Source organism: Zophobas morio, unplaced genomic scaffold, assembly GCF_036711695.1.
Source record: "Zophobas morio isolate AGI-343-1 ecotype UQ-CSIRO unplaced genomic scaffold, CSIRO_AGI_Zmor_V1 ptg000041l, whole genome shotgun sequence".
Lineage (NCBI taxonomy): Eukaryota > Metazoa > Arthropoda > Insecta > Coleoptera > Tenebrionidae > Zophobas > Zophobas morio.
In genome coordinates, this window is record NW_026972146.1 from 168,075 (window position 1) to 179,015 (window position 10,941).

The 10,941-nt window shown below is 33.9% G+C and overlaps 1 protein-coding gene across 1 annotated transcript; it reads left to right on the forward strand.

The window, feature by feature from the left end:
* The first annotated feature begins 277 nt into the window (after positions 1-277).
* On the forward strand, positions 278-10,909 carry LOC135140884 (N-acetylgalactosaminyltransferase 6-like). The gene is made up of 10 exons (XM_064071624.1): positions 278-716; positions 761-833; positions 881-1,025; positions 8,910-9,076; positions 9,122-9,310; positions 9,357-9,534; positions 9,588-9,816; positions 9,863-10,084; positions 10,134-10,388; positions 10,442-10,909. Exons 1-10 carry the CDS (start codon positions 576-578, stop codon positions 10,613-10,615), a joined length of 1,773 nt encoding a protein of 590 aa, XP_063927694.1. The 5' UTR covers positions 278-575; the 3' UTR covers positions 10,616-10,909.
* The last annotated feature ends 32 nt before the right edge of the window (positions 10,910-10,941 follow it).

A 10,941-nucleotide genomic window follows, 5' to 3' on the forward strand; every position in this document is an offset into this window, starting at 1 on the left:
GTCCAAGTACCAACTTCAAACTAAAAAAACTGCGATGTGCGGCAAAAACTGTTTCAATCTTCATTTATTTTTCCTATCTTGTGAAATACATAATTAATAAAAAAACAGATTTATCTCTTCAAAGAACTTCAGCCAAAACAATCTTAAAACTTCAATTAAATTTTTTATCGCATTCCCCCATTAGTGATTATTTTTTTCCAAAAAAAGTCTCCACCACCCTGACAAAAATCTCTCCGCCCGCACGCAATCCTCGCCCTTACGAAACAACCCATTAAGCAATCTTGCCCATCCTCACGCCGCGCAAATTCCCGCAATCTTCGCCATTATTTCCTTTTCCTTTGTTGCACCAACAATCCCATTTCACGCCGCGTATCGCGTCGCTTGCGCTTGTTTTTGTTTACTCTCGAAGGTGAACCAGTTGACAGTTGCCGCTCCGAGTGAGGTTATGTTATTTTTTCCTCCTCACCTTCATGTTCCATTATCATATCCGCACCGCAAATCTCAGTGATTGTGATAACTCTTATCAGTCGAAAGTACACAAGACGTCTTAACGGAATCATGACCACGTCGATAAAATGAAACGTAATCTCAAGACCCTGTTCAAGTTTCTGTTGCTGTCGGGGGTGACCGTCGTCTTCACCGTCCTCCTGTTTCGGATTTTTAAGATCAAGTCGACGTTCGAGGAGCGCAGGGGGCTGCCGGTGGAAGCCAACGAGGTGAGTGTCGGGGTGTTTTTACGAGTTTTAATCGCTTGCAACAGGTTAGGATCATCCGGAGCGAGAGAATTGATTGGCATGATTATGAGACGATAAGGAAGGATGGGCTGCGGAGCGGTAATTAGTCCGGGGAGAGGTGAAGGGGTTTTATTGGTTTTTTTTAGGGACCGGGGAGCATGGGAAGCCCGCTTATTTGAGCGCTGCTGAGTCCAAGAACTACGACAAGCTCTACAAAGTCAATGGGTTCAATGCTGCCTTAAGTGATAAAATCCCGCTGGACAGGGCGGTGCCTGATATACGCCACAAAGGGTAAAAATCACGTTGGTTAACACTGGTCTTTCTAACAAGAGCAAGGTTGAAAATAATTTACATAATTAAATTTCCTCCTTTAAATCCATTTTTCTTTAATAATGAAACTGTTTGTGCAAATATCGTACTAACAAAAGTGCTATTAGGGTCAAGTTTGCCAAAATCGCGCTTTTACTACGCTATTGTTTATCGGAATCTATTTTTTGTTGTTGTAATTTGTAACAAGAGAAAGTAGACCCAGTTATAAATATTCCACCTGACAGACCTTGACTGTTACATTTTCATAAAAATGTCACGCATGAATTGCTCGATCAAGCAAAAAATGCAATTATCTATTGGTAGGTCAGGAATGTTTTGCGGGGTTCTACAATGTGTTATTTTGTTTGAAGTACGAATTCGTGATGGTTCGCTGATAATTTGAAAATTTCCGGTCGTGCGTGTTTTTGTTGCACTTGCACAATTGTGACCTTTATGGTGCGCGGATTGTTGCCACACAAGTGATAAAGTGATAAAATCCCGGTCTTAGCTTAATTGCGCTTAAATTTGAATGAATTAAAAAGGATAGAATAGGCTTTAAAGGTCGAACGGTTGAGTGGAAAATGTCTGGTGTGTATGCAACCAGTAATACAGCGTCAGATTTAAATCGCCCTTTGCGCGTTCTTAATTATTTTTTTGTTGTGTTTTTGCGACAGATAATTAAATTTCGTTGGTTTAGAACTGTTGGAATAATGTGATTGGGCCCGCATTTGTCCCTTAAAACGAAACAAAGTTTAGGGTTTCCGGCGGCCCGCATCGCGCTTTCTTTTATTATCGCGGAAGTTTTTGCGTTTTTTTTTTTTTGAGGTAAATATCCCGGATTGACGAACGTTGTGTGACCTTCATCGTTTGACATATTGTTTCTCCTTTGACATTTCGGAAGGAATTTTCGAGGAAGCGATTTATCAGGTTCAAAATTTAATTGTCGATTCTAAAAAAACAACAAACTGTTGTCGTTTTTTAAATTTATGTCCTGGACTATTCGTTCTTGAGATTCCTTCGAACTGCGTTTTTATTAAATCTAACAATAACGTATCTGCAAAATTTTTTGCTCGAGATTCTTTAGCGAGCGAAGCGAGCTCTATTCATATTAAATTAATTTTACTCTTGGAAAAGCTGCAAAAAGTTTCCAAAAAATTCTGGAAAATGCAAGATTTAAAAATATTCGGTTTATGTTTTCAAAATTTGAATTGAAAAAATTGCAATAATGCAATGGGCTGTTCTGGAAAAATCGAAGCTATTGAGGAAATGAGATCGAAACTAATCCTGCAGGTCGAAATCTATAAGAAAATGTCTTTAGTTTCGTTATATTTCGAATATTATAGGATGTTCGCTGAAATTTTCAAAAATTTTTGTAAAAATTTGACTTCAAAAGTTGGCAAAAAATTCTGGGGTATAGATTTTGTCGTGCTGGTTCGAAAAACATGGCATCTTTATGTTCCCGGTCCAAGAGTTAAAAATATTCGTTTTGAAAATAAAAATTTTGAAATCCAAAAAATTGCACTATTTCAGTGGGGGATTCGAGAAAATTCGGTCGGAATTATCTTCTAGAGGTCGAAATCTATAAGAAAATGTGTTTGGATAAATTTCGAAAATTATCGGAATTGACGAAATTTTCAAAAATTAAAAAAAATTGTTTTTGAAAAAGTCGCTAAAAAATTCCCAAAAAATTCGACGTGCTGATTCAAAAACATTGCGTGCTTATGTTTTCACTACAAGATTTCAAAATATTCGGTTTGGAAATAAATTTTTTTTTAATTCCAAAAATTACAATATTTGAGCGATTTTGGAAAAATCGTAGGAGTTATCGAAGAAATGAGGTCGAAATCTATAAGAAAATGTGTTTAGTGAAATATCGAATGTGTTGTCGGAAATTGACCGAAATTAAAAAAAAATTCTAAAAATTTTGTTAAAAAATCTGTGATTTAAAAATATTTTTTTTTTTATAAAAAAAATTGCAATAATTTAGTAGTTCATTCTGGAAAAATGGTTGGAGCTATGGAAGAAATGACATCGAAACTAACTTCTGGAGGTTGAAATCTATAAGGAAATCTCTTTATTAAATTTCGAATATTGTCGGAAATTGGCCGAAATTAAAAAAAAATATTGAAAAATTTTGTTTTTGAAAAAAGTGCCAAAAAATTTCCAAATTTCTGGAGTATAGATTTCGTCGTGCTGATTTCAAAAACAAAGTGTGTTTATTATGTTCCCGGTGAAATATTTAAAAATATTCGGTTTGAAAATAAAGAATTTTTGAAATTCAAAAAATTGTAAGATTTAAGTGGACGATTTTGAAAAAAAGGAAGAAGTTATCAAAGAATTGGGTTTGAAACTGACTTCCGGAGGTCGAAATCTATAAGGAAATCTCTTTAGTTAAATTTCGAATATTGTTGAAAATTGGACAAAAATTGTGAGGTATAGGTTTAAGAATATTCGGTTTGAAAATAAAAAAATTTCTGAAATCCAAAAAATTGCACATTTCAGTGAGGGATTCAGGAAAAATGGTAGGAACTATCGAAGAAATGAGATCGAAACTAACTTTTGGAAGTCGAAAACTATAAGAAAGGTTTTTAGTTCAATTTCGAATGTTGTTGGAAATTGGCCGAAATTTTAAAAAATTTAGCTTTTGAAAAAATTGGCAAAAAATTCCCAAAAATTTCGGAGGTCGAAATCTATAAGAATATCTCTTTAATTTTGTTACTTTTCAAATATTGAAGGATATTCGCCGAAATTTCCAGAAAATTTTTCAAAAATTTTGCTTCAAAAGTTGGTAAAAATTTCCAAAAAATATTTTGTCGTGCTAATTCCAAAAACATGGCATGTTTATGTTCCCGGTCCAGGAGTTAAAATATTCGGTTTGAAAAAAAAAAAAATTGAAATCCAAGGAAATGCACAATTTCAGTGGGGGATTCTGGAAAAATGGTAGGAGATATCGAAAAAATTCCGTCGAAATTAACTTCTGGAGGTCGAAATCCATAAGAAAATGTCGTTAGTTTAATTTTGAATATTGTCGGAAATTGGCTGAAATTTTCAAAAAAAATTTGAAAAATTTGACAAAAAATTCCTAAAAAATTCTGGGATATAGATTACGTTATACTGATTCGAAAAAGATGTTTCGCTGTAAGATTTAAAAATACGTATTCGATTTGAAATTAAAAAGAATTTTGAATCCAAAAAATTGCACTATTTCGGTGAGGGTTTAAAAATGGTAAGAGCTATCGCAGAAATGATGTCGAAAATAACTTCTGGAGGTCGAAATGTATAAGAAAATGTCTTTAGTTCAATTTCGAATATTGTCGGAAATTGGCCGAAATTAAAAAAAAAAAATAGGAAAATTTTGCTTTTGAAAAAATTGCCAAAAAATTTCCAAAAAATTTTGGGATATAGATTTCGTCGTACTGATTCCAAAAAGTTCCGCTGTAAGATTTTAAAAATATTAGATTTGAAAATAAAAAAAAAAAATAAATAAATCCAAAAAATTGAACTATTTCAATGGGTGTTTAGAAATGGTAGGAACTATCGAAAAAATGATGTGGAAACTAACTTTTGGAGGTCGAAATCTATAAGAAAATGTCTTTAGTTGAGTTAAATTTCGAATACTGTAGGATATTCGCCAGGATTTCCAAAAAATTTTTGAGAAATTTGACTTCAAAAGTTGGCAAAAATTTACAAAAAATCCTGAGGTATCGAATTTGTCGTGCTGATTCCACAAATTTGGTATGTTTATGTTCCGGGTCCAAGAGTAAAAAATATTCGCTTTGATAATAAATCCAAAAAGTTGCACAATTTCAGTGGGAAAATGATAGGAGATATCGAAAAAATTCGGTCCTAGTTAACTTCTAGAGGTGGAAATCTATAAGAAAATGTCTTTGGTTCAATTTTGAAAGTTGTCGGAAATTGGCTGAAATTTTGAAAAATTTTGCTTTTCAAAAAGTTGTCAAAAAAATCCCAAAAAATTCTGGGATATAGATTTCGTTATACTGATTCCAAAAAGATGTTCCGCTGTAAGATTTAAAAATATTCCATTTGAACATAAAAAAAAATCCAAAATGTCTTTGGTTCAATTTCGAATATTGCATGATTTGTCCAAAATTTTCAAAAATTATTTAAAAAATTTGCTTTGAAAAAGTTGGCAAAAAATTCCCAAAAAATTCTGGGATGTAGATTTCGTCGTACTGATTCCAAAAACATGTTCCGCTGCAAAATTTAAAAATATTAGGTTTGAAAATATATTTTTTTCAAATTTAAAAAATTGTAAAACTTCAGGGGGCCATTCTGGAAAAAACGAGCTATCAAAGAAATGGGGTTCAAACCAAGTTTCGGAGGTCGAAATCAATAAGAAAATGTCTTTAGTTTAGTTACATTTCGAATATTGTAGGATATTCGCCGAAATTTTCAGAAAATTTTTCAAAAATTTGACTTCAAAAGTTGTTAAAAATCCAAAAAATGTTGAGGCATTGATTTTGTCGCGCTAATTCCAAAAACATGGTATGTTCATGTTCCCGGTCCAAGGATTAAAAATATTCGTTTTGAAAATAAACAAATTTTTGTAATCCAAAAAAGTGCACTATTTTAGTGGCGGATTCTGGAAAAATAGTAGAAGATATCGAAAAAATTCCTTCGAAATTAACTTCTAGAGGTCGAAGTCTATATGAAAATGTCTTTTGTTCAATTTTGAATATTTTCGGAAATTGGCCGAAATTTTAAAAAAATTGTGAAAAATTTTGCTTTTACAAAAGTTGACAAAAAATTTCCAAAAAATTCTAGGATATAGATTTTAGTTTTACTGATTTCAAAAATATGTTCCGCTGTAAGATTTAATAATATTCGATTTGAAAATAAAAAAAAAATCAAATTCAAAAAATTGCACCATTTCGGTGGGGGTTCAAAAACGCTAGGAGCTATCGAAGAAATGATGTCGGAACTAACATTTGGGAAGTCGAAATCTATAGGAAAATGTGTGGGTCAATTTCGAATATTTTATGAATTTTCAAAAATATTTTAAAATTTTGCTTTGAAGAAGTTGACAAAAAATTCTGGGATGTAGATTTCGTCGTACTGATTCCAAAAACATGTTCCGCTGCAAAATTTAAAAATATTAGGTTTGAAAATATATTTTTTTTAAATCCAAAAAAAAAAACTTCAGGGGGCTATTCTGGAAAAAAAGTAGCTATCAAAGAAATGGGGTTCAAACCAAGTTCGGAGATCGGAATCTATAAGAAAATGTCTTTAGTTTAGTTACATTTCGAATATTGTAGGATATTCGCCGAAATTTCCAGAAAATTTTTCAAAAATTTGACTTCAAAAGTTGGTAAAAATTTCCAAAAAATTCTGAGGTATTGATTTTGTCGCGCTAATTCCAAAAACATGGCAAGGGTTAAAAATATTCGTTTTGAAAATAAAAAAATTTTTGAAATCCAAAAAATTGCACTATTTTAGTGGGGGATTCTGGAAAAATGGTAGGAAATATCGAAAAAAATTCCGTCGAAATTAACTTCTAGAGGTCGAAGTCTATATGAAAATGTCTTTTGTTCAATTTTGAATATTGTCGGATATTGGCCGAAATTATCAAAAAAATTCTGAAAAATTTTGCTTTTACAAATGTTGGCAAAAAAAATTCCAAAAAATTCTGGGAAATAGAGTTCGTTATGCTGTTTTTTTTTTGAAAAAGTTGCACTATTTCAGTGGGGGATTCTGGAAAAATGGTAGCAGATATCGAAAAAATTAGGTCGAATTTAACTTCTAGAGGTCGAAATCTATAAGAAAATTTCGATTCCAATTTTGAATATTGTTGGGAATTGGCTGAAATTTTGAAAAAAATTTTGGTTTTTTAAAAAGTTGCCAAAAAATTCCCAAAAAATTTCGTTATACTGATTCCAAAAAGATGTACCGCTGTAAGATTTAAAAATATTCGATATGAAAGTAAAAAAAAAATTAAATCCAAAAAATTGCACTATTTCAGTGGGGGTCTAAAAATGGTAAATTATGTCGAAACTAAATTTTGGAGGTCGAAATCTATAAGAAAATCCTTTTAGTTTAGTTACATTTCAAATATTGTAGGATATTTGCCGGAATTTACAAAAAAAAAAAATCAAAAATTTGACTTAAAGTAGGCAAAAATGTCCAAAAAATTCTGGAGTATAAATTTTGTCGTGGTAATTCCAAAAACATGGCATGTTTATGTTCCCTGTCCAAGAGTTAACAATATTCGCTTCGAAAATAAAAAAAAATTGAAATAAGTTGCACCATTTCAGTGGGAGATTCTGGAAAAATGGTAACAGATATCTAAAAAATTAGGTCGAAATTAACTTCCAGGGGTGGAAATCTATAAGAAAATGTCTTTAGTTCAATTTTGAATATTGTCGGTAATTGGCCGATATTCTCAAAAAATTTTGGTTTTGAAAAAGTTGCCAAAAAATTTCCCAAAAATTCTGGGATTTGAATTTCGTTATACTGATTCCAAAAAGATGTTGCTCTGTAAGAATGAAAAATATTCGATTTGAAAATAAAAAAAATCGGAATCCAAAAATTTGCACTATTTCAGTGGGGGTTTAAAAATGGCAAATGATGTCGAAACTAACTTCTGGAGGTCGAAATTTATAAGAAAATGTCGTTAGCTCATTTCGAATTTTCTCGGAAATTTTTCTAAACTTTTTTTTTAATTTCGGCCAAATTAAAAAAAAAGTTTAGAAAAATTCTGCTTTTGAAAAAATTGCCAAGAAATTTCCAAAAAATTATGCAGTGTAGATTTCGTTGAGCTGATGCCAAAAACAGCGTGTTTGTTATGTTCCCGGTGCAAGATTTAAAAATATTCGCTTTGAAAATAAAGAATTTTTGAAATTCAAAAAATTGCAGTATTTCAGTGGGGGATTCTGGAAAAATGGTAGTAGGTATTGAAGAAATGAAGTCGAGCTCTATAAGAAAATGTCTTTAGTTCAGTTTCCAATATTGTAGGAGTTTGTTTGAAATCATCAAAAAAATTTTGAAAAATTTTGGTTGTGGAAAAGTTGGCAAAAATTAAAAAAAAATTCTAGAAAATATAGATTTCACTGTGCTGATTCCAAAAACATACTCCTGCAAGATTTTAAAATATTTCGTTTGGGAAAATAATTGTTTTTAAATTCAAAAATGCAATATTTTATTGAGCGATTCTGCAAAAAATGCCAACGATAAAATGAGATCGAAACTTTAGCTTTTGGAGGTCGAAATCTATAGGAAAATGCTTTTGGTTAAATTTGGAAAATCGTTGGGAACTGGACGAAATTTTCAAAATTTTTTTGAAAAATTTCGCTTTGGAAAGAATTGCGGAAAAAATTTCCAAAAAATTCTGGGATATAAATTTCGTTATAGTGATTCCAAGAAGCTGCAAAACATTAGGTTTGAAAATATTTTGGCAAAATTTTGATGGAGGGGAGATAATAAAAAATTTTCTTCTGAAAAATGGTTGAGTTTAAAAAAAAATACCGAGTGAACGTTATTTAAATTTTATAAAATAACATACTCCATTCTTTTTGTACTTGTGGTTTATGAATCCGTGCTAAGATTTTACCCTAGACATCCAGATCAAAAAAAAATCAGAATTGTTTTCAGCCGTTCCTTCCAATTATTTCACGAACTAAGTAACAACACTTACTCAGTATAACCTTCACATTCTCAATCACCGAAATCGAATTTCAAACACTTCACCCAACCCAAAATAAATAAATCGTCGCCGCACCACCAACCGAATTAAAATTCCCTCTATTTTAGTTTCCGCCTAAACGCAAAACCATTTATCAAACTGACTCAAATAATCAAACACTGACTTTCACATTCCCCAATTATTTATCCGATCTAAATTTACTCCAGATGTCAAACGAAAAAATACCTCAAAGACCTCCCCTCGGTCAGTGTGATAGTCCCATTCCACAACGAGCACTGGACAACCCTACTCAGAACGGCTTACAGCGTAGTAAATAGATCACCGCCCCACTTGCTCAAAGAAGTAATTTTAGTAGACGACTTTAGCTCGAAAGGTAACTTAGTGTCTTAACTTAAGCCAAACTAACCCGACTTTGCAGAATTCAGTAAGAAACCTTTAGACGATTACTTAGCCGCTAACTTAACAAAAGTGCGAACGATACACCTACCGGAGCGCAGCGGCCTGATCCGGGCACGCCTGGCCGGTGCGAAAGAAGCAACGGCCGACGTTTTGGTGTTCTTGGACTCGCACACGGAAGCGAACATCAATTGGTTGCCACCGCTTCTAGGTTGGTAAAGTTTTGTCGCTGTGTGTAGTTGCAAGATTTTTTCTAGAGCCGATCGCCCAGGACTATAGGACGTGCGTTTGTCCGTTTATTGATGTCATACAGTACGAAACGTTTGAGTATCGGGCGCAGGATGAGGGGGCACGCGGCGCTTTCGATTGGGAGTTTTTTTACAAGAGGTTGCCTTTATTACCGGAAGACTTGGAGCATCCAACTGAACCCTTCAAGTGATTAAAAACTTCTCAATTTTTGTATTTTCGTTTCAATATTGTGATCACAGGAGTCCTGTTATGGCTGGGGGGTTGTTCGCCATCAGCAGTCGTTTTTTCTGGGAGCTGGGGGGGTACGACGAAGGTTTGGACATCTGGGGGGGCGAACAATACGAGTTGAGTTTCAAAATATGGCAATGTGGAGGCCAAATGGTGGATGCACCTTGTTCCAGAGTGGGTCACATTTATCGGAAGTTCGCGCCTTTCCCTAATCCCGGAAAGGGTGATTTTGTGGGGAGAGTAAGTGTTTGGATAGCGTGACGAAAGTACTTTATTTTGTGTGTAGAATTACAGACGGGTGGCTGAAGTGTGGATGGACGAATACGCTGAGTATTTATATAGAAGACGCCCCCACTACAGAAACATCGATCCCGGTGACTTAAGTAAACAAAAGGGGTTAAGGAAGGACTTAAATTGTAAACCGTTTAAGTGGTTCATGGAGAAAGTCGCTTTTGATTTACCGTTGAAGTATCCACCTGTGGAACCGGGAGACTTTGGAATGGGAGAAGTACGTGCGTTGCTAGTCAGTCGGTATAAATTTTAACCAATTTTCGTAGATTCGGAATATAGGGGCTCCGGAATTGTGCGTCGATTCGGGTCATAAAGACCGCGACCAGGTTGTAGCAGTGTCTGAATGCGTCAAAGGTACCGGTAAAAGCGCCGAGCAAAATTTTACCCTAACCTGGCACAAAGATATCAGGGTCAAAGGCAAAACTTTGTGTTTTGACGTATCAGACCCTAATGATAAAGCAGACGTTACGCTTTATCCTTGTCACGGCTCGCAAGGAAATCAGTACTGGCGGTACGACGTGGTAAGTCTTATGTCACGTGAATGTAAGGGTCACAATCGACTGTATTGTCGTAGGAGAAACAGTGGTTCTTGCACGGTGGTAACCCCAGGTGTCTCGACTGCGACCCCGGCCAAAAAAGACTATACGTAACGAAGTGCGACGACCAATCGAAAACACAAAAGTGGCGATTAGAAAATGTGAATTTGACGATGATCGCCGACTGGGAAAATGTGGGGGTCAAGCTATAGGTACTTAATTGATGTGCATTTACCTACTCGAACGGGTTTCTAATTTATTAAAAGTATCAAAACCCAAGTAGGTGTAAAATAGAGTAAGTCCTAAGTGCAGTATTGAAAGTCTTTTAGGACTTTAAACTAAGTATCAGTGTTTTCCCTTTGACGCTGCTGTGATATTTAGCGTTTATTTTATACAATAAATTGTTGCCATATTGAAGTCATTTAAATTTGATAACTTTTATAGGCAGTTGGAATTCTTTGTAGTATCTTGGTTGAATCAATAAAATGTCCACGTAAAATCGTAAATCGTTTGATTTTTGAAAATCACCACTCGAGTC